This window comes from Podarcis cretensis (assembly GCF_951804945.1).
Source record: "Podarcis cretensis genome assembly, chromosome: 17".
In the NCBI taxonomy this organism is placed as follows: domain Eukaryota; kingdom Metazoa; phylum Chordata; class Lepidosauria; order Squamata; family Lacertidae; genus Podarcis; species Podarcis cretensis.
In genome coordinates, this window is record NC_137187.1 from 23,265,689 (window position 1) to 23,292,757 (window position 27,069).

A 27,069-nucleotide genomic window follows, 5' to 3' on the forward strand; every position below is an offset into this window, starting at 1 on the left:
TCGGGATGTATTTGACATGAAGCAAATTCCCTAGTCTCTAGAAAGCCACCTAAAAGGAGGAGGAACATTCTAGAACACAGCCACAGCACAGTCCATGGAAGACAGCGCTTAGAACAGCTTAACTCAAAGCAATATATCGCATAAATCAGAGGCACCCTTTCCACGAACAGCTCACTTGCCTCTACACACTTCAGTCTAGACAGAAATCTTTATTGGGAGATTGCCTACTTTCATAACTATTCCCCCCCCCCCCCTCTTTCCACAGAAAACTGGACAGGATCAAAAATATTCATGTGACTTAAGATCAATTTGCCAGTGCCACGACTTTGCATTGATCATCTGAAATTTCCCCTGCCGTTCTTGTCTTGGTTTCTTGGGCAGACCACAGATTGGGTCTTTCCGTCATGAACACCTGTCAGACTTTAAATATCTTGGCATAATTAGGATTCTTTCTTTCCTCCCCCTCCTAACTTCCCTCTCCACCCTCCCCTAGGAAAAAAGTCAGAGTGAGCTGCGAGTGCTCTTTACAGTTTGCTCAGTACGATGGGCGTTGGTACTCCTGTTTTCTTTCCTTTTATTCATCTTGCAAGATTTTTCACCCCCTGCCTTCATCCGATGGGCGAGGAACGGACCATCTTCCCATGCACCCGGAGTCGATAAATACAGGTGAACTCTGAGTTGCCCCAATTGCTCAACACCTTGAATTTTATATGCAGAAACTGTTTTAAATGTTCGTTCTGAAATGTAGAGGATGAGAAGAGAAAGAACAAACGGAATCAAATGTGTAAAACTTTGCTGTGCTTCACCAGTACTTTTGTCATCATCTCAAATTGTTCTAGCAGATTTTTTTATTTTTTTAATCTCCCAAGGAGACCCCAACTTCACAGGGGAGAGTTCAGGGCACACACCCCATTCATCATCATCATCATCATCATCATCATCAACTTTATTGCACTAGCCAAAAGCCATGGCATCATTCACAAAGGAAACAAAAAGAGAATAGCAGGGGGTTCTCAGATAGAATGTGCCAGCTTAAATGTCCAAATCACCTAGATGAAGATGATGGACTTTTCGGAGCTAGCCGACCTAATTGGAAGAGTCCGTGACCAGAAGGAGGAGGAGTACCAGGAGGAATGGAAGAAATTTAAAGACTATTTAGTCAAATATGTTAAGATAACTTAATTGGAAAAAACTTGCATATATCAGATAAGCTTAGGATTTAAATATGTAATGTTAGAGAATAATATGTTTAAAGTTAAAATGGAAAGAAAGAAAGATGTTAAGTGAATAAGTTAATTTTATGAGAAAATAGGTTTTGGAAAACCGTTACAATGATATATACTGAAACTCAGCCAGGGGGATTTGAGGAAGTCACTTAACAATGTTACTGAGATTGGATTAAGTATAGTTAAAATATATGTTTGTTTGTTTGTCTGTCTAAAATTTTTTGGAAAATCAATAAAAAAATTTGGGGAAAAAAGTTGAGATTTGCAGATCCCTTATTGGATATGCACACAATGAGCAGCAGGACAAAAAAATAAATAAATGTCTGAATCACCTTTGCAATTGACCACTAATTTATCTAGTTCTTTTCTCCTGATCTTCTTAGCTGCCAACGCATATAGTGCTACTTTATAAGTTACAAAGTCATCAGTATCACTCAGGAGCCATTTCAGTCTTTCTGCCCTGTTTGAGTGTGTTCCATTCATAAGCAGGGGTTTTATAAATTGGTCTCTTGGTTCTATATATTGCGGGCATTGCAATAAATAGTGGTACAGGTCCTCTACACAAGGTTGCCTACACAGACCAAGTCTCCTTCTACTGTACTTTGCCGTACCGACCATCCACACACCCCATTTATGTAAGATGACTGGGAGGCAAAGGCTTGTCCACATCTGAGCATTATTTAGCTGCTAATCCACTTCCCCCTCCATTCAAATTAGACTGGAGTAATGTACCCACATATATTATAATCTGTATATGAGAAGCAACTCTGGTCTTCCCATTGATGCTAACAGGAGTTGCCTTTTGTTTTGGTCCCTGCTCTGGTCCACAAGGCTGCTGCATTCTGGATCCTATTGTTCTAGGACCAATCAGACTGCTGCATTTTGAATCCTATTGTTCTAGGACCAATCAGACTGCTGCATTTTGGATCATATTCAACTCAGTACATAACAGCAGTGGAGCAACTGTCCTGTATGCAAGGAGCTGTCTCGTAACACTGCTTTTGGGGCAGCCCATTGCAAGTGGGCTTCTTCCATTTTGATACCCCATTGCTCTCATGCTTAGTCCTGAAAGATCTACATTGGCTCCCTGTATGTTTCCAAGTATAATTCAAAGTGTTGGTGCTGACCTTTAAAGCCCTAAATGGCCTCAGCTCAGTATACCCGAAGGAGCATCTCCACCCCCATCGCTCAGCCTGGACACTGAGGTCCAGCTCCAAGGGTCTTCTACAGGGAGCTATAGGGAACCAGGCAGAGGGCCTTCTCGGTAGTGGTGACCGCCCTGTGGAACACCCTCCCTTCAGATATTAAGGAGATGAGTAATTATATAACTTTTAGGAAACATCTGAAGGCAGCCCTGTACAGTTGTACCTTGGTTTTCGAACAGCTCAGCTCTCAAACATTTTGGCTCCCAAACACCACAAACCCAGAAGTGACTGTTCCAGTTTGCGAGCTATTTTTGGAAGCCAAACGTCCGACGGGGCTTCCGCGGTTTCCAATTGCTCCTGCAGCCAGTCAGAAGCCGCGCTTTAGTTTCCGAATGTTTTGGAAGTTGCACGGACTTCTGGAATGGATTCCGTTCAACTTCCAAGGTATGACTGTATTGGGAAGCTTTTTAAGGTTTAATGTTTTGCTATGTTTTTATATATGCTGGAAGCCACCTAGAGTGGCTGGGGCAACCCAGTCAGATGGGCAGGGTACAAATAAATTATGATTATTATTAGTTAGGGTACCTTCAGTTGGAATGTCTGAATGGCTTCTTTCTCAATATCATACATGAATTTCCCCAGTAGAGTTTCTTCTCGTGTTTCATCCTCTAGCCCCTAAAATGGAAAGCCAGAAGTAGCGGGGAGCTGAAATTAGTGACAGAAAGTTTAAACCAAAGGATGGAACACTGCCTAAAGGAGGGTCTGGAAAACAATCTTTATTAAGGTGGCACCCTAGGAGGCTGCTGCAGAGGCAGAGTTAATTACGTCCATGGGTCAAGTCCAGGGATGATGGTTACATGTATCTCTCTAGCCTTCTTTGTCTGGTGCCCGGGATTCTTCCCAGGTCCCACCCCCTATCCCCAGGCTCCACCCCTCAATGTCCCTGCACTGCAGCCTCCTCGGGTGCTTTTGCCTGGATGACTTGTGTCATTGAACTGTGACAGTGCCTTTCCCATGTCTGGATGGGAGGATGGGAAGATGGAACGCATGGCACATAAACCGCTTAGAGATGTCTGTTGAAATATGAAGTGTATATCAAGGAATAATATGAATATGTAGAAACATCCAACTTTTACTGGACAAAGCTTAAGAGTCACACCTGCTCTGCCTATTTTTGCTCTGGCATGTGGCCCTCGGGTGGCCTGTGACAGAATGTGGCACTTGCTCTACAAAACCCCCCATGCCTGATCTAGCTGAAGGTGCTCTATCAAAAAGGAGCTGGAGGAAGGATTCAGGCAAACTGGAGGGCAAGACGATAAAGAGGCCAGTGACCTGGCAGGCTAAGAGGACAGACATGCAAAAACACATGGACAGAACGTAGGCAACCATAAAGACAAGACCAGAGTCTGGCTCTTGCCTCAAGTGGACGTACCGTGGGTTGCTGCTGCCTGGGGCAGGGCAAATGTTATACCCTGTGGTGGACTGGACAGTAGTCAGTCCCTTCTCCGGCCAGCATCTAATCAAGGGAGTTTCTCCTTGCCAACTAGCCCCAACCTGGGAGCAGAGATAAGGCAGAGAAACGCAAAGCCAGGAGCGCTGCTATGTCACCTCGCCCTCCTGTCCTTGCAGCGAGCCTTGCCTGGGTGCAGCTTGCCTCCCCGTGGCTCAGGCCTCAATGAGGGAACCTGTTGTGGGGGTGCCTGGTTGTGCCCTGTCAGAAATTTGCGCCCAGGGCCATGGCCCCCTGGCCTCCTCACTCTACACCAACTGGCCTTCAAATGCAGGAGATCTGCCACCACTGGTGTGTAGACATTACTGGAGTGTGTAGACATTACTGAGCTACGTGGACTGGTGTTCTCATTCAACATGAGGCAGCCTCCTAGGGTGCTCCCCAGTCCTGGTTGAGCTTGACATGGTTATTATGTACTGAAGTTCTCACCCTGGGCCAGCAGGGGGATACTGTAGATAGTTATGCAAATGAAGGATCGAAAGTGACGTTCAGTGATTGGATAGTTTTAGAAAGTTGCTACTGTAGCATTGTAGTGGAGCTCTATATAAGCAGGCTGGCTGAGCCCTTCAGTTCTGTTCTGTTCTGGCCTGTGAATAAACAAGAGCTGTTTGAAGAATCGCTGTGTCGTCTGATATGTTCACCCACAACTTAACAATGGTGATGTGTGTTAGTCTTCTTTAACCCATGACCTGTCCGTGAGAAGCAGCCCACGCTTCTGGGCTTGCTGAGTAGCCCTCCCAGTGCCTGAAATTACAGCTCTGCGGCTTTATCTGAGAGGAGCGCAATGCTGAGTTGAACATTAATACTCACAAAAACCCAGAAGTCCTTCAAGGCACTGTTGACTCCTCCCGAGGGAGAGATAGCTTTAGAGATGTGCTGAACCGTAACGGCCGTTGGTTGGATTTTCTCTGGCAGTTTAATTACTACTTGGCCTTCAGAACCCCGGAAAGCCCAGCAGTTTCCAGGATAAACATCTGGCTAGAGACAGGAAGCAACTCAAGTGACTAAAACATGATACTCCCACCACCCCAGGCATAGTTGCAGTTTGGGTCCAATATATATAAACTGACTTCTGCGGCCGAGTACAGATGATCATTGGTGACTGACCTACCACAATTTCTGTTCAGGCCTGCTATGCAAGTGAGGCAGATATTATAACAACAATGACAACAATTTCATTATTTATACCCCAGGCCACACTGGGTGGTTATCAACACTTATAAAAACATAATGTCAAATATTAAAAACTTTCTGATACAGGGAAGTTTTGGCACAGAGGTGAATGGCTGGTTTAAGAATGGGGCACCTACACAGTAACGATGATGGCTTGATAAACAGTTGTCTGTATTAGAGTCTTGATAGCACAAGGATGGAAGAATGAGGAAACCCCAACAAAAGAACAGAGGCAAGAGAAATTGATGGACTATGCAGAACTGGCTAAACTGACATACAGACTGCGAGATAAGGACAACTGTGACTTCAAAGAAGAATGGGAACTTTTTACAAATTATCTAAAAAGACAACAAAATGAACTGGACTCCTTGGCAAGTTTTGCATAAACATACACAAATCTATTGATGGTTAATATAATAGATTGATATAATATAAGGATTTATACAATTTTACAGTATGCAGAGAACAATATGTGTTGAGAAATCAGAGAGAGGAGCTGGGGGAAGTCTTGGGGGGGTTTGCTGGGGAGGTGGGGGGAAGGGGGGAAATAATGAAGATATGTTCTGATATTGTGTTATGTTGAAATTGTTAATAAAAAACAAAAACAAAAAACAGTTGTCTGTATTTATCTGGGATTAGTTTCAAATAAGTCTCTGAGACTTCGAGTAGAGGAATAAGGAAAACTGGAACATGCCGGGATCAAATCAGAAACCAGGACGGCTTCTGTAATTCCAGGACTGTCCCTGGAAAACGGACACCTGGAGGATAGGCAGGAAGATGAGAGTTTGGAGAATGGATGACTGAAGAATCCTAATACTGCGTCAAACCTGTACTACCAGTGATAGAATACAGACAGTCTACTGTACCTGCAGAACAGTATCAGGAGGATTTGTTGAAGACACAAAAAGCCATTGAAACCAGCAGTTCTGCATACTCTCAGGTACATAACTCTTAGATGTCCTGTCTTTATCAATTGTGGCTCCTATAGAGATAAAAAAAGAAGAAGGTTAGAATTAACAGAAAGAGAGCAAACTCTACTGACCAACAAGACCTAAATTCCCATCCAATCTGTGTTTCACTGACCATAGCACAGTTTCTCATTGCCACATAAGGAGAGTCGGGGTGGATCAAAAAGTAAAATTCCTGACACCTGCAAACCCAGTTTGTTGAGCTTTTTTGGGGAAACCTCCCCCCAGAATAGTACAGTACAGTGGTACCTCTGGATGCGAATGGGATCTGTTCCGGAGCCCCGTTAGCATCCTGAAGTGAACGCAACCCGCATCTGTGCTTCTGCAGGTGCGCGGGTCGCGATTCGTCGCTTCTGCGCATGCGTCATTTAGAGCATCTGCGTATAAGCGAGTGGCGAAACCTGGTTACTTCAGGGTCGCCGCGGAGTGCAACCCGAAAATATTCATCCCAAAGCATATTTAACCCGAAGTATGACTGTTTACCAGCTCCATCAGGTACGCAGGATGAGACCCTACCTGCCTGCGCACTGTCTCGCCAGAGTGGTGCATGCTCCAGTTATCTCTCGCTTGGACTACTGCAATGCGCTCTACATGGAGAGCTGTGTTTTACATTCAAGAGCTGTGTTTTAAAACTGTAGAAAAAACGAGCCAGGATTTCTTCATATGTGTCTGTTTATTTGTATCTACCAAAGCACACATTTGTCCTACTCTAGAAATCTACCCAGTAGGGCACGTGGATATGCAGAAAAAGCCAACCCCTTTTCCTAATGGCAAGAGAAGTTCCTCATGAAGTAATTGAAACAAAATAAAAAAATTCCTTCCAGTAGCACCTTAAAGACCAACAAAGTTAGTTCTTGGTATGAGCTTTCGTGTGCATGCACACTTCTTCAGATAGGTCTTTAAGGTGCTACTGGAAGGAATTTTTTTATTTTGTTTTGACTATGGCAGACCAACACGGCTACCTATCTGTAACATGAAGTAATTGATCATCTTGCCAGATGGGCTGGATTTCAGCAAAACCGTTCCCACAGGGCAGGTGAACAGAAACTGGTGAATGGTATTTTTAGGCTATGATAACTGTGCCCCTGAAGAACCAGGTGCACAGCCTGGGAGTCATTTTGGACTCACAGCTGTCCATGGAGGCGCAGGTCAATTCTGTATCCAGGGAGCTGTTTACCAGCTCCATCAGGTATGCAGGATGAGACCCTACCTGCCTGCGCACTGTCTCGCCAGAGTGGTGCATGCTCTAGTTATCTCTCGCTTGGACTACTGCAAAGCGCTCAACATGGAGCTACCTTTGAAGGTGATCCGAAAACCACAACTAATCCAGAATGTGGCAACCAGACTGGTGACTGGGAGTGGCCGCCAAGACAACATAACACTGGTCCTGAAAGACCTCCATTGGCTCCCAGTACGTTTCCAAGCACAATTCAAACTGTTGGTGCTGATACTGAAAGCCCTATATGGCCTCATCCCAGTATACCTGAAGGAGCATCTCCACCCCCATCGTTCTACCCGGACACTGAGGTCCAGCTCTGAGGGCCTTCTGGCGGTTCCCTCACTGCGAGAAGCCAAGTTACAGGGAACCAGGCAGAGGGCCTTCTCGGTGGTGGCGCCCGCCCTGTGGAACGCCCTCCCACCAGATGTCAAAGAGAAAAACAACTACAGTGGTACCTCGGGTTACATACGCTTCAGGTTACATACGCTTCAGGTTACAGACTCCGCTAACCCAGAAATAGTGCTTCAGGTTAAGAACTTTGCTTCAGGATAAGAACAGAAATCGTGCAGTGGTGGCATGGCAGCAGCAGGAGGCCCCATTAGCTAAAGTGGTGCTTCAGGTTAAGAACAATTTCAGGTTAAGCACGGACCTCCGGAACGAATTAAGTACTTAATCTGAGGCACCACTGTACCTAAGTACTTCGGGCAACAGTCTTAATGGGTTTCATTTGCTCAGCCCGAAAAGGCAGTGGGAAGTAGCTTCGTTTATTCAGGTACTAAGAAAAGAGCGTAGTCTATTGTTACCTATTGTTTTCTGAGCCCAGTCAGCCATTTGCACATGATCTTCATAAATCTTCTTAAAAGCCAAGTTGATCGTTGTGAGCACTTGCTGTGAAAGAGAGAAAGACCCGATCAGGGAGACCTCAGGGCAGAGTCACTGCAGATATCAAAGGCATGCATTGCAACATATGAATTATCCAAGGAGTTTGAACAATGCAGCTTAAGGCTCTACGTGCAGCAGTTGCATGAATATGGACAAATGCGCATCATGCACTTATATGGCAAAGCAAGATATTATAGGGTTGCCATATTTCAAAAAGTGAAAATCTAGACACAAAAGTACTTTAGCTTTGTTTTGGGCAAACTTGCCTGGATTTTCCTGGTCATTTAAGCAATTTTCGCCCAGACTTTGCTTCCGACTGCAGTATTCCGGCTATGTCCGGATGTATGGCAATCCTAAGATATTATCTTGGCAAACACATGGCCCTAACTCCAAAGTTAAGATTTGCTGGAATGGCAGGGAATGTGAACATAGGGATGATGCTGGCAGGTGAGAATTGGCAGGAGGGGGCGTGCGTTTTAACTGGCTGGGGTGGGCAGGGGTGGTTAAGTACCGTATTTTTTGCTCTGTAAGACTCACTTTTTCCCTCCTAAAAAGGGGTAATGTGTGTGCCTCTTATGGAGCGAATGCAGGCTGCGCAGCTATCACAGAAGCCAGAACAGCAAGAGGGATTGCTGCTTTCACTGCGCAGTGATGCCTCTTGCTGTTCTGGCTTCTGAGATTCAGAATATTTTTTTCTTGTTTTCCTCCTTCAAAAACTAGGTGTGTCTTGTGGTCTGGTGCATATTACAGAGCGAAAAATACGGTATCTTCCATACCTTAAGACCTTGAAGGCAAAATCCAGACGTCTTCCGGTATTTCTTAATCCGTTAACAAATTAACTTTCATACAAACAGTGGCAATGTATATATAGCTAAGCACCGCAGTGTGTATGCGCTAGTTATATTTCCAGTGCTGCACTTTCTTTTAAAAGCATTACAAGAGTATACACCATGCAACCCTCCCACTGTTCTGGGGCGCACTCTCAGTTTGCATGGAATGACAGCGATGCCCAACAGGCTGACCTGTATGAAATTAGCATCAACCCTTGAACATGTCCCAGAATCCTCTGCAGCAGACAAGGATTCCTCTGAACTTAGCAGGTATGGAAACCACTGCCTCACAGGAGGCTGTGGTTATAAGTGGGCTTGCTTTTTTTTTAACACTGTTGATAGGGAACACGGCTAACTCTTCCTCTTTGTTTTGTTTTTAAAGCGGCCAGGTTATGACAACAGCAAGACAAGCCAAATGAAGTGCAAAGCAGAGAGGTCCCTTTTCCAGCATCCTACATCTTTGTTCTCTCCTGGGATATCGCTCTCCTCAAGGATTTCCTTCACAGATTTCAGGATGCCTTCATTGATGCTGCTGATCTCGGCACGCAGGCGATCTGTCTCCTTTTTTAGGCCCTGGATTTCATGGATTTGTTCCTCAAGCAAATTCTGGGACTTCCTTGAGATGAAAAAATGGGAGCAATGTAAACATCAGGAATCGTTTGCTTGTCCAGCAGGAGGAACCCAGTTCTCCAACTGGCTGTGATACAATAATAATTGAAACCATCAACAGGTATCTGCAGATTAGGTTTTTTTCTGGATGATCGGTCAAAGGCTAATTTCAACATACAGGTAAGTCATGTGGTGCCAAGTTTCCTGCTAAGCATGTCTTGCAACGCAATTCCCTCCCCTCCAGCATTTCTCAGGTTCAGATTGGGACAGCCTATTCCACCCCCTCCAACATTTCTCCAATGAAAATAGGACACCAGGAAGCTTCTCTTGTGTTTGATCTCCTGCACAGATGTACGCCATATACACATTGACATTGGTCGCCTTGAGCCAATGCAACCTCTCCGCCTCACCTACGTCACAGGGTTGTCGTAAAGAAAAAACGTGTGAGAGGAGGGATCATGAGCAACAGGTAAAGGGAATGAAATGAAATTTTAGTGGTAAGCTGCCTTGAGTCCCTGTCAGTGAAAAAGGTGGGGGAATAATAATAATAATAATAATAATAATAATAATAATAATAGAAGAAACTGTGAACATGATCAGGAACTTGCCAGAGAGTAAATCCTATTGAACTCAGTAGGAATTAGTTCTGAGTCAAAACACTTCGGATTTCAGCGTAAGGCTGCCCAGTCTTGACCCAGTTACCTGAGAGTAAGCTCTAGGGAATACAGTGGGAATTTCTTCTGAGTAGACAAGTGTCAGGCTCCACTTAAAGGAATCAACACTCCCCACATTTCCTAAGACAGGCACAGGCAAACTTGGCCCTTCAAATGTTTTGGGACTACAACTCCCATCATCCCTAGCTAACAGGACCAGTGGTCAGGGATGATGGGAATTGTAGTCTCAAAACATCTGGAGGGCCGAGTTTGCCTATGCCTGTCCTAAGAAGTGGCTGGATGCTGAAGCACTGCAATGAAAGAATTTGAAATGGATTGACTGTTTGGGTGCAGGGGTTTTATTTTCCATAGAAACAGGATTCCGTAATTCCGGACCCTGGAAAATGGGGACGCTTGGAGGGTATGCAATCCTCTTTATGGCTGCTCTGAAGCTAAGCCCACTGAGGTACACCCGGGTATAGAAGTTCAACCATTTTTGTTTTTAATCAGAAATACCTACGGAGAGAATTTTATCCTGTGTTCCCTCTGACCAGCCTAGAGATTCACCCACAAGGTTCGAACAAGGAGTATTGACCAACCTAGCAACAAGTGCATTTAAGAAAGATTCTTATCTGAAAAGCCCTCTTACCACAAAGATTTCAGCTCAGTTTCATACAGTTGCGTAAGCTCCTATAAAAAGAAGGGGAAAAAACAAACATATATACCTCAACGTTAATAATATATTTGGGCCTTTGTAGGGTTGCCATGTGTCCTCTTTTCCCAGGACACGTCCTCTTTTTCAGAGTTAAAACTTCTGTCCTGGTGGATTTTTTAAAAAAATTGCCACAATGTTCCTGGCTGTGCTTTCTGGATGAGACATAGACATAACTGGTGGTTGAAGAATTGCTTTCCTCTTCTCCTGCCCACCTCAGAAATATATCAGAGCTTCTACAGGCTACATACAGTAGGAGTATTTAAAATGAGAGTTGTCATAGTGTTCTCTTTTTTGCTGTTCAAATTATGGCAACCCTACTTTCAGGGCAAACTATTATTATTATTATTTCATGGCCTGAATGCCACCTACCTAAATCCTCCCCTTTATGGGGGGGGGGGAGAGAAGAAACTCTGCACATTCTCAGAGGCGTTCCATCCTAGATGTCAAAAATGTTATGAACCCGGAGTCATAGCATTTCACCTTAAGGCATGCCGATAGTTTAAACAAAATCTTGTTTAGGCCTCCTCCCCACTCAACATGCTTTTCCTTGTGGCAGTTGCTAGATACATAACCTGCCAGTTTCATACCTTTGCCCAGGAAAGCACCTACATTTTATCACATGTGGTGGGAATGTAAAAAAGTGAAAAGCTTCTGGGAAATGATATATAACAAGATGAAAAAAATGTTGAAATATACATTTATAAAGAAACCAGAAGCATTTTTACTGGGCATTGTAGGAAGTGCTATAAATAGAAAAGAATGTAAGCTGTTTTTATATGCAACGACGGCAGCAAAAATATTATTGGCACAAAAATGGAAGCGAATTACCGATGAAAGAAGAATGGAGGATGAAATTAATAGACTATGCAGAACTAGACAAACTAACAGGAAGGATTCGAAATCTGCGGGACAAGAAATTCACAGAAGACTGGTGTAAATTTGAAAAGTAATTGTGATGATCAGACGACGTTTGTAGGTTTGCAAGAAGTTTTGTGAGGTGAATTATTGGAACTATTGCAAAAATGGATAAAGGGGAGTGTAACAGTTCTATGGGGTTGCTCGTGCGTAAATCGGCGCCACGCTTGGCTGAGTTACCTGGGTGAACCCTTTCTGTCTGGACAACCACTCACCCGTGGCTGTCTCAATCGCTGGCAGAATCCGTCAGTGGGCGTTTCTTGAACTTCTTCCAGCAAAGAAGCTCTTTGACGCCTAGCCTCTGCCTACTCTCCCTGCGCGGAAGCCTTCTGCGCAGGGAGGGTGTGGGCAGCGGAGGACCCGTGCTCTCCCGCTGGTCTCTGGCGAGGAGTCATGGAGCCACCTCGCCGATTCCCCCATCTGCCCCCCTTCTCCCCTAGTGTTACGCTGATTTCCTTCCCCAGAAGATGGGCTGCTTCTCTCCCTCCTGGGACGCTCTCCGGAATCCCTCTGGAGCCCTCCCTCTCCCTCTGGCTCCTATGGCAGTTCCCTGACAGGGAGGATGGTTAGTTAAGATAATTAAGGCAATATGAATTTAAGAAATACATAAGAAGTGATAAAAACGGTGGATCATCAGAGGTGCTGATGGAAGTCCAAAAAAAGATTGTATAAGTGGTGAAGTTTTGTGGTATGTATTAAAAGTAATAAAAATTATTATATAAAAAAAGGAAAGCACCTATAGTAGCTGCTTCTTGCTTTGACCAACTTCAGTTTACGTTCCCACCCAGAAAGATGCTCACCTTTGATGACAGGCCGTCTGAAAGCCTCATGCAGAGACACGAGCAGTAAATGGCAGCTAGAGAAATAAGCAAGAAACACTTATTGATGATGATGATGATGATGATGATAATAATAATAATAATAATAATTATTATTATTATTATTATTATTTATTAGTTATCCTGCACCCATCTGGCTGGGTTTCCCCAGCCACTCTGGGCAGCTCCCAATAGAATATTGAAAACGCAATAAAACATTGCACATTAAAAACTCCCCTAAACAGGGCTGCCTTCAGATGTCTTCTAAAAGTCAAATTGTCGTTTATTTCCTTTCCTTATTTATATATTGCTAGCCAATAGTTATTATCTCACAAGTGCCAATGGTGTTTATGTTAGAAAAACCACACTGGGATTTTCTGTGATGCACACCCACATCCAACTAAACTTGATGTGTTTCCACAGAGGCAGCATACACACTATTCACCTGAAGCAAATCTGAAGCACAGAATCCTGGGAATTGTAGTTTACTCATTACAGAGCTACGATTCCCACCAATAGGCTACCACACTCAGAATTATTTGCGAGGCGTGTGTGCATGTGCAGGCAGCCTAAGCGATTGGAAAAAGCATCTTTTATAAGTTCAAATTGAGGCTGACTCTTCCTTTAGCCCCAATTTACTGCAGGTTAATTTGTTGAGATCATGGATGGGGAAGCTTTTCCTCCTTGAGGGCCACATTCGGCCATGGACAGCAGTGGCGTGCGGTCATTGGACCATGGGGACTAGGCTAGTCCCCTAAATGTTTTCAATAAATTGGAGTATTCAAGCATTAAAAAAAAAAAATAGTTTTTATTAAAATAATTCAACATTAATACATTTATACATACATCTTACGAATACACAAACAAACATAAATTTCATACAGTCCTTAAAAATGTTCATAAATACCCACACTCAACCCCACACATACTTCCTTTTCCCACCACCATCCCTCACCCCTCACCCCACCCTGTTTTAGACTTCCAGTCTACTCAATTGCAATTTCTTTCCATTTCTACTACTTTCTTTCACACATAGTCCTTGCCTATCTTCTCTTTTGAGATCCTTCCAATTTCTCCCATTGTTTTGGACATATTGTAATACTCCAATAATTTGGCAGGCCACTCTGTTTTTGTCGGTATTATACCACTTTTCCAATTTTTCGCAATCAATAGCCTTGCGGCTACTGTTGGGTATAAATATAATGTCTTGCCCTCTTCCTTTAAACTTCCTAGCACTATTCCCAATAGAAAACCTTCTGATGTTTTCCTAAATGAATATCTGAGCATTCCTCCCTCCCCCATTTCATTATATATTGTTTCCCAAAATTGTTTGATGTTTAAACAATTGCACCATATATGCATTCAAATATTAAGGCCTGGTGCTTCCTTGCCAAAGCCTGGGAAGCTACTACCCGGGTGGCGCTGTGGTCTAAACCACAGAGCCTAGGACTTGCCGATCAGAAGGTCGGCAGTTCGAATCCCCGTGAAGGGGTGAGCTCCCGTTGCTCGGTCCCTGCTCCTGCCAACCTAGCAGTTCAAAAGCACGTCAAATTGCAAGTAGATAAATAGGTACCGCTCCGGCGGGAAGGTAAACGGTGTTTCTGTGCACTGCTCTGGTTCGCCAGAAGCGGCTTAGTCATGCTGGCCACATGACCCAGAAGCTGAATGCTGGCTCCCTCGGCCAATAAAGCGAGATGAGCGCTGCAACTCCAGAGTCGGTCACGACTGGACCTAATGGTTAGGGGTCCCTTTACCTTTATTAAAGCCTGGTGCTTCCTTCCCAAAGCCTGGGAAGCTACTACCCGGATGAACGAAGCTCTGATGAGTCCAAGACCCCTCCTGTCATCTTTCCAGAGCCCACCTGGCTTTGGGAAGGTGGCAGGAGGGCTCCAGCACCCCGTCAGAGGTGTCTCCTTCTCAAAGCCCCAGAAGCTTCTGCTGGGCTTAGAGAGGGAGGCATGATGCTCACACATGCAACATCCGGACATCACACACATGATGTTCCGCCCGCCCATCACCCCCACATGCTGGAGCCTCTGGTCCTAACAGTTCCTCTACTAAAATTTCACCACCTGCCACTGACGGACAGTCTTCCAGGGGCCACATGCTAGTGGCCAGTAAAGCCAGATGCCAAAACCGGGAAAGCAATGGATGCAACCCTTACCTTTGTACAGTAGGCTACATTCCAGCCATGCCAAACTTGAGAGCCAAGGAGCTACTATTATTATGAAAGGCATCTCTGGACTAGAGAAGATGATTAATCTTCTTCACCCCTACACCTGCTCAATTTATTATTATTTTTATTATTATTTATAATTTTTTAAATATATACAAGCACACAGCAACCAAAAAAGTAACACAGAGTTGAGGAATAAAATAATAGCAAATCAGTATTTAAATACCCCTGGCCATAACAAAGAATGAGAGGCTGGAGGGAATGGTATATTCACATTGGATATATTCACAAAAGGGAAACCAATTTGCATTGGAATTATCAAAATTTCAAAATTATCGAAATAGATGATATCTGATTTTCAACTTCCTTATATATCGCCAGCAAAACATTGCGATATACCGATACAGTGTTTTTTTCCTGGGGGGGGGGCGCAGGGGGACGAATACCCCTAAACATTTTGTGAATCTTTGTACTTTTGTCTGTTTGCTATATTTATTTTCCCCGATTTGAACTATAAAATGTTGGTTTTCTTGAGTCAAAATGAGAGTACCCCTAAACATTTTTTTAAATAGAAAAAAAGCACTGTACTGATATATCACGATGTCTGAAATAAGGATGGAGGCATTGGCTGGTTTCACGGTGTTCCCCATGTTGTGATTTTTGCATAAAACACACACCACGATTTGTGATATATCGCCAGGTCAAAAACTTTGAAACCGATATCACGATACGGACTTCCAACCAGTTTTGGAAGAGATAGATTTGATATATTGCCCAGCCCTAATAGCAGGTGAGTGAAACTTGGTTTGTCTCACCTAAAATTAAGAACGGAACCCTACAAATACTCACCACAAATGGTTGGGACTGTTATAGACAAGAACTTCAGAGACTTCGTGAAGTTCGCCATAGTGCATTGGTCTCTGGAGAGGAAATAAGGCTGTGTTGTCAAAAGGCTGATAGTCATGATGACACAACTCTTGAGATCCAGCAAAGTCTATAGAAATGGAATGGGGATCCTGTGACACTGCTGGCTCCTCTTTAAAGGAATGGCTGCTGGACTCACCAGGAAGAATTCACCCCTGATCATTTGATAGGCATTGCAGGAGTTGCTGCTACTTCGTGTTTCTCTTCCTAATAATGTCTAGTATAAGACAATGCTTGATGTGACATCACCACACCTTGTGTCCCACCCCCCACTGCCAGGTAGGTGAGATGAAGGAAGTGCACAGTGCAATGATGTCACATCCTGTTGTGTTATGTACAAAAAGATCTTCCCCAGAAAGAGGAACGAAGAGACTCTGGCTTGTATCCAGCTTAGTTTTTAGATGAGACCTATTAAAAGAATGGGACAAGTGTGGCGCTGTGGGTTAAACCACAGAGCCTAGGACTTGCCGATCAGAAGGTCGGCAGTTCGAATCCCCACGACAGGGTGAGCTCCCGTTGCTCAGTCCCTGCTCCTGCCCACCTAGCAGTTCAAAAGCACTCCAAAGTGCAAGTAGATAAATAGGTACCACTCCAGCGGGAAGGTAAATGGCATTTCTGTGCGCTGCTCTGGTTCGCCAGAAGCGGCTTAGTCATGCTGGCCACATGACCCAGAAGCTGTATGCTGGCTCCCTCGGCCAATAAAGCGACATGAGAACCGCAACCCCAGAGTCGGCCACGACTGGACCTAATGGTCAGGGGTCCCTTTACCTTTACCTTTATTGAAAGAATGGACCTTAGTTAGTTATGACCATTCATTTCAATGAGTCTCCTCTGAGCAGGGTTAGCATTGGATACAACCTTTAGATAGGATCAGCAGAAGTAAAATTTGGGAGACAAAAGTTGTTGAGCTTTCTTTAGGCAATCAACCTCAAAATCCTGGACATTTTGCCAATTTTCCAAAATTCCCCCTGGACTCTTATTTTCAACAGTTAAATCCCGGACAGGTCCAGGAAATTCCAGATTTATGGCAACCTTTCTTTATAGCATAGGTAGGCAAACTAAGGCCAGGGGGCCAGATCCAGCCCAATTGCCTTCTCAATCCGGCCCGTGGACGGTCTGGGAATCAGCGTGTTTTTACATGAGTAGAATGTGTGCTTTTATTTAAAATGCATCTCTGGGTTATTTGTGGGGCATAGGAATTCATTCATTATTATTTTTTTCAAAATATAGTTCGGCCTCCCCACAAGGTCTGAGGGACAGTGGACTGACCCCCTGCTGAAAAAGTTTGCTGACCCCTGCCTTAGAGCTACAACAATGAAGAATCTCACTCGGTATTAGCAACAGGCAGCCATTCTCTGCACTCTTCTTGGGGAAAAAGGAATCCATTTGTTTTTATTTTTGTTCTGACCAGCTTTACCCGCTGTCTCTGCCATGGGTGTCTACTTTATAATGCTTTAATATTTGGTTGCTGTTCCTTCCTGTGTTTTTGATTGCTTCTAAGCTGATTTCATCTTGTCCACAACCTTGAGACTTGCGGAAGATTATGAAACAACAACAACATTGACTGAGTGAGTTTATGCCAGAACCATTTCTTGTTCCAGACCAGACTTCCAAAATGTTCTTAAGCATGAATCAGGCCGCTGCATAACTTACTGTATTATGAAAAGGTTTTTAATAAAATCTTATTTTTAAAAGGGGGAAAGAAAAGTTGCGCACTGCTGCTTACCTTAAACAGATACAGGCTTTACAGAGGAATTCTGGGAGGCAGATAACAGTAACTATTATGCTGCTGGGAATGGTACATATCGCTCCTGCAGGGTAGAGGGGAAAATCACAAAGCATTTAAGGAATTGATTTTCTTTGGTTATCTGATTACCTATGAACAGTGGGGAGAATATGGGCTCATTCTCCCATTTGAAAATGCAACTTTTGGCCAGTTTGCAGTAACCATAATACAGTGGTACCTCAGGTTACATACGCTTCAGGTTACATACTCTGCTAACCCAGAAATATTACCTCGGGTTAAGTACTTTGCTTCAGGATGAGAACAGAAATTGTGCTCCAGTGGCGCAGCAGCAGCAGGAGGCCCCATTAGCTAAAGTGGTGCTTCAGGTTAAGAACAGTTTCAGGTTAAGTACGGGACCTCCGGAACAAATTAAGTACTTAACCTGAGGTACCACTGTAATGCAGAGAGTATTAAACATTGGTATAGTACTTTCTAGTATGCAAAGCTCTTCACATGCTGTCAGGGAACTGCCATCGGCTCAGGGGCGAGAGGGGAAAAGCTGGATGGATTACAGAGAGCCCCCAAAGATCGTGGGAAGCAGCACTTCCTCAGCGGAGGAAAGAAACCACGCCTCTAGTGGGGAGGAGGTGCAGGGCTCGGAGGATGCAAGGCGGTGCCAGGACACCTTGCCTGAGCAAAGCGGGGATGAGAGAGGTCCTCCGTTACCTACGCCTTCCTTTTGCAGTAGGCTTCCGTGCAGAGAGGGGAGGCGCAGACTGGGCGTCAAGAAACTACTCTGCTGGGGAAGGTTTAAGGACCGCCCACTCTCAGATTCTGCTAGAGAATGAGCGAGCCACGGAATAGTGGCGCTCTGCATGGTGAAGGTTTTTTTTGGCACCAATAACAAGGCTTTACAGCCTACCAGGGAGGCATTTGCCTGATTGCTCTCGAGCAACCCCCTGGTACCCTTACACATGCATTCATCCCAGCTGTAAGTCTTACAATAACCTGTAAAGGAAGTTAACATTATTTCTGAATATTTCATTGCCATTTTTGACACAAGTAACAAATAGCGTACAACGAAAACATCTCTCTTGACAGTACAGAAGCAAAAGTCTGGAAGAGATTTGTTACTTTGCAAGTATGGGAAGTCCCACATTTAGTGTCAAGCAAATGCAACTGGATACATACTTAGCAGACTCTTCTGAGATACGCAAGACGAGTCAGATGATAAGGTGCCACAGCTATTTTCTCTCCCAATAACCTCTCTGGTGAACCTCATCTGTCCTCTGTTGGATGACTCTCCTGCCAAAAGAACACCATCTCATTAGCCAGACATCAGTGACACCTAGGATTCAGTGTTCCCATCTAAAATTGAAACGTGCATCATCTGGAAAATGGACCAGTTGCTTCTTCTGCTCCCATTGGTTTCTTGGAAGCTTAGAATCATAGAATTGTAGAGTTGGGACTTCAAGGGTGTAGGAATCTCAGCTAAAGCATCCATGACAGATGAGCATCCAACCTCTGCTTAAAAAGGACCTCCAAGGACCTCCCAAGGGAAACCGTTTCACTGTCAAACAGCTCTTACTGTCAGATAGTTCTTCCTGATGTTTAGTGAGAATCTCCTTTCTGGTAACTTGAAGTTATTGGTTCTAGCCCTACCCTCCAGAGCAGGAGAAAACAAGCCTTTTTCCCTCTTCCATGTGACAGCCCTTGAGATATTTGAAGATGGCTGACATATCTCCTCTCAGTCTCCTCTTTTCCAGACTAAACATACCCAGCTCCTGTTCATCATAGCGCTTGGTTTCTAGACCCTTGATCATCTTGGTTGCCCTCCTCTGCACACCTTCCAGCTTGTCAACAACCTTCTTAAATTGCAGTGCCCATAACTGGACACAGTATTCCAGGTGTGGTCTGACCAAGGTGTTGATCTGGACACTAGACTTCTGTTGACGCAGCCTAGAATCTTGCTGTTTGATTGTGCTCTTTCTGTGATTGCTTAAATCAACTGTTATTGGGTAGTCAATATAACTCCGTGTCTAACCGACTGAGTGTGTACTGAAATTAACCAAAGTTAAGTCTTTCCGGAGATCTGCGCATGTTGAGCTAGACTTGAGAACGGTTCAACGTGCAAGCTCAGCTCAACATGTCCCATAAATCTTTGAAGAGTGGATTTAATCAAGTTGCGTAGAGGGTCTCAGACAACATTTTATCTCCAGCCACCGCTCACAACACAAGTGATTAACCTTACAGTGAAGACAGTACTGCCAATCTTAAAGAAGCTCTACCCAAAACCAATGCTTTGTGATAGCTATCAACCAGTTGCAAATACCCTGGGGTTTTTTTGTGGTGGGGGGAGTGATGGAGACAGTGGCAGTGGAGCAACTGCAGACATTCCAGAAATATACTGATTATTTAGACCCATTCCAGTCTGGGTTCAGACCTGGTTTCAAGACTGAATGGCCTTGTTCACTCTGACAGATGATGGAAGAAGAAGACAAGTGGAATGGGGACTTCCGGGTTGGCGCCATCGCCGAATGGCGGACTCCCTCCGAGCTCCGGAGGGAGCCTGCTCGGCAGGGGCTGGGTCCTACCGCGCCGGCGACGTGGGGACCCTCAGAAACCATGGGCGCTGAAACCCATGGACATGGTGACTCGGCGGGCACCGTTTGCGCCCCCCCGACCCGCGAAGGAGCCTTTTTAAAGGCTACGGAATGGGGGACGGGGGGGGTGGTGTGGTGCTATGAGTCCTCTGCTTCCCCTGCCGAGTGAAGCCGCATGCCATTTGATGGAGAGCGCTGACTTCTTCTATTGAAAATTTGGACTAAAAAGAATAACCCATGAGTAATTGGGAAATCGGATTTAAAAGGAAATTTTTTTTAAAAAAATTTGGAACGAGCGGGGGAGGTGCAAAAAGGAAGTCCGTCTCCCCCCTGTTGTAGAGGATTTAAAGCAAGGATTTGGCAACTAAGATCGAGAGAAGGGTCTACTTTTTATTGATAAAGTTATTAATTTCACGATGGAAAATTACAAGACTGTGCTGGAGGAGAAAAGTGGAATGTGTGAGCAAAAGCGTAACCCCCCCCCCGGGAACCGGGAGTGATCCGAGAGAGTGCCTGGTGAGGAGACACAGAGATTTTGACAGCTGTCAAAGTAGCTGTCAAAGTAGAAGAATAAAAAGAGAACTTTGTTACAATGACTTTGCCGGTTATATTTGTTACAATTTCGATATAAATTGTTGAAAATAAGGGATAACAAGTTACTTTGACATTTGGGAGTGATCTGGAAGGAAACTGAGTTACCATAGTCCCTCTAGAGGGGGCTTTGGGACACTACAAGAACTGCTACAAGTGGAAAATTATGCATGGAATCCGATGGGACTTTTTATCTCCTGGGAAAACTGCAGAAACGAAACATTATTTTGTCTACAGAGGTCTCTACACTAAAGGAGACAATAGATTCATCTATTGAAGAATGGAAGGGACTTGATGTAAGTTTTTGTTCCTGAACAAATAAAGCCTCTGTAGAGGAATTACAAGCTTTTGGAATTAGAACGTTTTTGCAGTGGAACAGGGAAAGGAACCAGAGGAAAGTGAGGAAAGAGAACAACAAGAATTGAACAAAGCTGGAAGTGGGAACATTTGGGACATTCAGATTTAAAAGGACTAAGAAATAAAATTTGAGCTTTACTTTGAAATATAGAGATCTGGATGGAGAAAATGGACCTTCTTGAGATAGAACCCTTCCAAGATTGGGTGTATGAAACTAAAGATTACCAAAAAGATGGTAAAGACTATTAAAAAGACGGCAAAGTGGAACAGAGAGAGATTTGGACATAGATGTGGGGTCTCCAGGTTGACAGCAGACATTGATGGACATTGGGGATCATAACCGGGAAAGGGGGGGGGGAATTTGGAATCCAAAGGGTGTAAAATTATATTTTGTTCTTTATTTTGTTATTTCATTCTGCTCTGCGTATTAAAGAGGGGAACTCGTGGAAGAGAACAGGGGTCGATTTTAGGAGAAAAAATATTTTCAACAATGGGTCAATGATAATGAGCATAAAATTTGGGGTAAGAACTTGCTGAACTAATGTAATGGAATTGGAATATAAGAGGGTGTGAGGTGGGGAAGTCCTGGAAAGACGTTAATGAAAATAAGGCCTAAAAGTAAATGTTATTTTGTTCTTTTTTTTCTTTTTCTTCTTTCTGTCATATTTGGAAATTTCAATAAATATTATTTAAAAAAAAAAAAGAAGAAGACAAGTGGAATGGATCAAGATAGCTTAGCTATGGTAGTCCAGGGATTGGTGACCTTCCAATTGGTTTACTGCAATGCATTCTGGGTGGGGCTTCCCTGACAGTTGTTCCAGAAGCTGCAGCTTGAGCAGGAAGTGGCAAAAAGGCTATTGAATGGAGTAGCCTATCAAAAGCCCATATTAACTGTATGAAAAGAGTTTAACTGGCTGCCCATATGCCACGACCACATAACACCGGTCTTGAAAGACCTACATTGGCTCCCAGTACGTTTCCGAGCACAATTCAAAGTGCTGGTGTTGACCTTTAAAGCCCTAAATGGCCTCGGCCCAGTATACCTGAAGGAGCGTCTCCACCCCCATTGTTCTGCCCAGACGCTGAGGTCCAGTGCCAAGGGCCTTTTGGCGGTTCCCTCACTGCGAGAAGCAAAACTATGGGGAACCAGGCAGAGGGCCTTCTCGGTAGTGGCACCTGCCCTGTGGAACGCCCTCCCATCAGATGTCAAAGAGATAAACAACTACCTGACATTCAGAAGACATCTGAAGGCAGCCCTGTTTAGGGAAGTTTTTAATGTGTGACATTTTAATGTATCTTTAATCTTTGTTGGAAGCCACCCAGAGTGGCTGGGGAAACACCGTCAGATGGGCGGGGTATAAATATATTATTATTATTATTATTATTATTATTATTATTATTATTACCATGCCACATTGAAGGTATTGCAATAACTCTGCTGTTATATAAAGCCCAAAATCAGACAAGGTTATCTCCAGGACCACATTATCTTGCATACTTTCTGCCTGTGCACTTGGATCCTCAGGAATGACACTCTTAGCCATGCTGTGGACTCCTGAGGTTTGTCTTATGTCCATTAAAGCCAGGGCCTTTAGCGTGGTGGCACCTGCCCCTTGGGATGTTCTCCCTATGAACATCAGGCAGGCACCTACAGTACTGGCATTTAGGTACTTGCTTAAAACGCCTCTGTTTACCTAGACTTTCCCGAAGGCGAGATCCAACTATGCTGATGTATTAATAAGATATACAGTGGTACCTCGGGTCACATACTCTTCAAGTTACATACGCTTCAGGTTACACACTCTGCTAACCCAGAAATAGTGCTTCAAGTTAAGAACTTTGCTTCAGGATAAGAACAGAAATCGGGCTCCGGCGGCACGGCAGCAGCAGGAGGCCCCATTAGCTAAAGTGTTGCTTCAGGTTAAGAACAGTTTCAGGTTAAGAACAGACCTCCAGAACAAATTAAGTACTTAACCTGAGGTACCACTGTACTGATATGTTATACATTCGTCTTAGAAATGCAATTTTCTTGTTGATTTTATGTTGCATTGTGGTGTTATTTCTTAATGTTGATGGTATGCAATTTCCCCCAAATAAAAACATATAAATGCACGCCTTTTGGAACTTACCCCCTGTTTCTACTCCCTCATCGGCTGTTGAAGTTGTTTGACCACTTGAGGTAGTAGAGTTTCTGGGGCATTTCCCTGTGGAATTGCGCAAGTACCAGCTGAAAGAAGAAATGCTGTAAATTATCTGAGCGTTCTTCAAAACTATTTGTGTTTAAGATTCCTTCATGGACATGCTTCTGTCAGGAAAAAAAAAAAGGAAAGATGTCCTACAAATTATTTGGTTGTTGTGTGGCACACTGTTTGTAGACACCAGGAATCTTGTGTGTGACCAGAGGAGAAATGAATGCTGGGAAGGAGCTCAGAGAGAAGAAAACCTGTTGTGCATCTGCAACAGCACAACCGGATGCCTTCATCTGCTCCAGCTGCAACAAAACATGTCTCTCCAGTATTTCTACAACTGCAGCAGCCACTGTAACCTTCCAGATGTTTGACTTCACCCCCAAAAATGTCCTCCTCCATTGTCTCCAAAAACAGATGGATTTCATCCATATAGATAGCTGTTCATGCTGGTCCTAAAGGATCTACACTGGCTCCCAGTACATTTCTGAGCACCATTCAAAGTGTTGGTGCTGACCTTCAAATAGCCTTGGCCCAGTATACCCGAAGGAGCATCTCCACCCCCATCATTCAGCCCGGACACTGAGGTCCAGCTCTGAGGACCTTCTGGGAGTTCCCTCATTGCAAGGTGAAGTTACAGGGAACCAGGCAGAGGGCCTTCTCAGCAGTGGTGCCCTCACATCAGATGTTAAACAGTTAAATAACTATACAACTTTTAGAAGACACCTGTACTGGGAGGTTTTATAATGTTTGATGTTTGTTGATGTTTTTTATATGTGTTGGAAGTGGCCCATTGTGGGTGGGGCAACCCAGCCAGATGGGCGAGGTATAAATAATAAAATTATGTTGATGATTTAACTGTAGCCAGGAACAGGTCACATGGGAGTCAAAACAAATCGCCTGGAAACTGACATTGCACATTGCGACAGAAGTGGTGTGGGGAAGGTTTCTCTTAAGAAGATTCTGCAAGATACAGAGAATGCCATGTGTATGTAACCCATGCTCTTATCCTAATTAATAGACTAGTAAAGGTAAAGGGACCCCTGACCATTAGGTCCAGTCGTGGCCGACTCTGGGGTTATGGTGCTCATCTCGCTTTATTGGCCGAGGGAGCCGGCGTACAGCTTCCGGGTCATGTGGCCAGCATGACTAAGCCGCTTCTGGCAAACCAGAGCAGCACACGGAAATGCCGTTTACCTTCCCACCAGAGCGGTACCTATTTATCTACTTGCACTTTGACGTGCTTTCGAACTGCTAGTTTGGCAGGAGCTGGGACCGAACAACAGGAGCTCACCCCGTCGCGGGGATTTGAACCGCCAACCTTCTGATCGGCAAGTCCTAGGCTCTGTGGTTTAACCCACAGCGCTACCTGCATCCCTAATTAATAGACTAGAACAAAACAAAAAACAAAACAAAACAAAACAAAACAAAAGCCAGGTCTTGGCAACTGCACAGCCACTGAAAAGTTTGACAGATGCCATATTAGATAAACTCCCCAGATATGGATCTTGTCTTCTCTCTGCAGCAGTCAGTGCTGCATACCAGAAGTAGAATACAGCTGTTATCTACTGAATTGAATAGGATCCAAATTGCTGCAGTCTGATTGCTCCTAGAAGAATAAGATTCAGAATGCAGCAGTCTGATTGGTCTGCAGGAGCCACCCAATCCAACTCCAGGTGGAAGTGAATCTGCAACCTGATTGGTCTACAGGAGAATCCCGGAATTAGCCAATCATGTGGGGCCCACTGTGTAAAGAATGTATATAAAACAGACATTTTGGGGGAACTTCCATTCCTCCTCACTACTATGAACTGAATAAAGAGCATGAAATCCACACTTGACTCTGAGTATATTTCAACAGCAAAGCACAAAGTGAGGCACAAGCTCCACTTGTGCAATAAAACTCCCCCCTTTGTGTGTCCCCTAAACCTGTTTGGAGGTTTCCTTCAATTATTATTATTTTATTATTTGTACCCCGTCCATCTGACTGGGTTGCTGCAGTCAGAACAGACTGAAGGGTTGCAGGGGCAAGTCCCATTGTGTGAATGGAGCTCATAGCACACACGCAACAACTTAGCTGAATCCCCCTGCAATGCCCATAGTGAATGTACAGTAAATAAAGGTATATTGAATGGGAAGGCCACACCGGCATCCTTCGTGAAGAAATTAGCAATCTAGTTTGATATCTGTAATAACTTGCAAAACGTTAACTTCCCATTTCGGAAACGCTTTGTGGAGCTTCCTTTGCAGAAAAGGAAGGGATTGTTGTGAGGAGAAAGCGGGATTGTTGTGAGGAGAAAGCGGGCAAGAGAAACCACAGGGGCCACTTTGAGCTCTTTGGGGGGGGGAAGGTGGGATAGAAATGTAATTCATTAATTAGTTCATTATAGGTGTAGGAGCTCTGTTTGCTTTTACATCCAGACACCCTAATTGGAGCCTTAGAGAAATCACTGTGACTCCAAACAAACAAACAAAAAAAATATGCATATTATCGGCAGGAACATGAAATATCTCACATGAGCTCAAAGTGTTAAATATGTGGCATGTCTCACACAAGGGAATTTGTTGAGGTACAGTAACAGAGCACTTTAATTTACTTTAATTTACTTGAATTGCACACACCGAAATGCCATGGTATGCACTTGAATCTCACCTGCAAAATACTGACAGTCTGAGGTAAAAGGTAAAGGTAAATGAGGTAAAGGACTCCTGGACAGTTAAGTCCAGTCAAAGGCGACTATGGCAGTCAAATTTGCTTTCAGGCCAAGGGAGCCAGCATTTGTCCACAGATAGCTTTCCGGGTCATGTGGCCAGCATGACTAAACTGCTTCTGGTGCAACGGGACACCGTGACGGAAACCAGAACGCACGGAAATGCCGTTTACCTTCCCGACACAGTGGTACCTATTTATCTACTTGCACTGGTGTGCTTTCGAACTGGTAGGTTGGCAGGAGCTGGGACAGAGCAACAGGAGCTCACCCCGTCATGGGGATTCGAACCGCCAACCTTCCGATCGGCAAGCTCAAGAGGCTCAATAGTTTAGACCACAGCGCCACCCGTGTCTGAAGGTACCCTCTGGCAGTATTAAAGTTATAAACCTAAGCGTTCTCTTATGTGTCCTTTCCCCCCATGTTTTTTATCCTGATACTTTAAAGGTAAAGGGACCCCTGACCATTAGGTCCAGTTGTGACCGACTCTGAGGTTGCGGCGCTCATCTCGCTTTATTGGCCAAGGGAGCCGGTGTACAGCTTCCGGGTCATGTAGCCAGCATGACTAAGCCGCTTCTGGCGAACCAGAGCAGCGCACGGAAACGCCGTTTACCTTCCCGCTGGAGCGGTATCTATTCATCTACTTGCACTTTGGCGTGCTTTCGAACTGCTAGGTTGGCAGGAGCAGGGACTGAGCAACTGGAGCTCACCCCGTCGCAGGGATTTGAACCTCCAACCTTCTGATCGGCAAGTCCTAGGCTCTGTGGTTTAACCCACAGCGCCACCAGGATACAAATACACACAATAGCGCTCTACCTGTTTGACTGCGTTCCACCGGATCCCGTTGGCCCACTGGAAATATTTGGGTTATCCTGAAAGCCTTGTGTTGGTTGCTCCAAACTTCTCCGCACAGACCGCTTCCCGTTCATTGTTGAGAAGGGACGACTGGATGTATTCCGAGACAAATCTGTTGGATTCTTCCGACTGTATCATGGACACCGAAAACCGACACCCGCCAAAATTGCACACACGACCAAAGGGAGGACCTCTTTTAATAAGTCATCATTAAAGTGGCACCCATTCTGTCTTTCCAATGCACTTCTGAAGTATGTGGAGATTATCTGCCAGGCGTCCA

At 44.5% G+C, this 27,069-nt stretch overlaps 1 protein-coding gene across 1 annotated transcript; it reads right to left on the bottom strand.

Moving 5' to 3' along the window:
• Positions 1 to 189: 189 nt before the first annotated feature.
• LOC307206372 (SUN domain-containing protein 3-like) lies at positions 190 to 27,069 on the bottom strand. The gene is made up of 13 exons (XM_079959593.1): positions 26,751 to 27,069; positions 23,170 to 23,267; positions 18,681 to 18,794; positions 17,490 to 17,574; positions 15,689 to 15,759; positions 12,646 to 12,701; positions 10,865 to 10,905; positions 9,410 to 9,569; positions 8,045 to 8,129; positions 5,921 to 6,036; positions 4,692 to 4,859; positions 2,957 to 3,046; positions 190 to 737 (listed from the first exon to the last, which is right to left on the bottom strand). Exons 1-13 carry the CDS (start codon positions 26,861 to 26,863, stop codon positions 609 to 611), a joined length of 1,326 nt encoding a protein of 441 aa, XP_079815719.1. The 5' UTR covers positions 26,864 to 27,069; the 3' UTR covers positions 190 to 608.

What these genes read in the sequence shown, in the direction of transcription:
- LOC307206372 (XM_079959593.1), bottom strand. Translation starts at nt 26,863, where the DNA reads ATGAACGGGAAGCGGTCTGTGCGGAGAAGTTTGGAGCAACCAACACAA. An exon ending in TGAGGGAGTAGAAACAGGGG is followed by an intron (nt 18,795 to 23,169) that starts GTAAGTTCCAAA and finishes TTCTTTTGGCAG; the next exon opens with GAGAGTCATCCAACAGAGGA. An exon ending in TTCAGACATTCCAACTGAAG is followed by an intron (nt 738 to 2,956) that starts GTACCCTAACTA and finishes TCTACATTTCAG; the next exon opens with AACGAACATTTAAAACAGTT.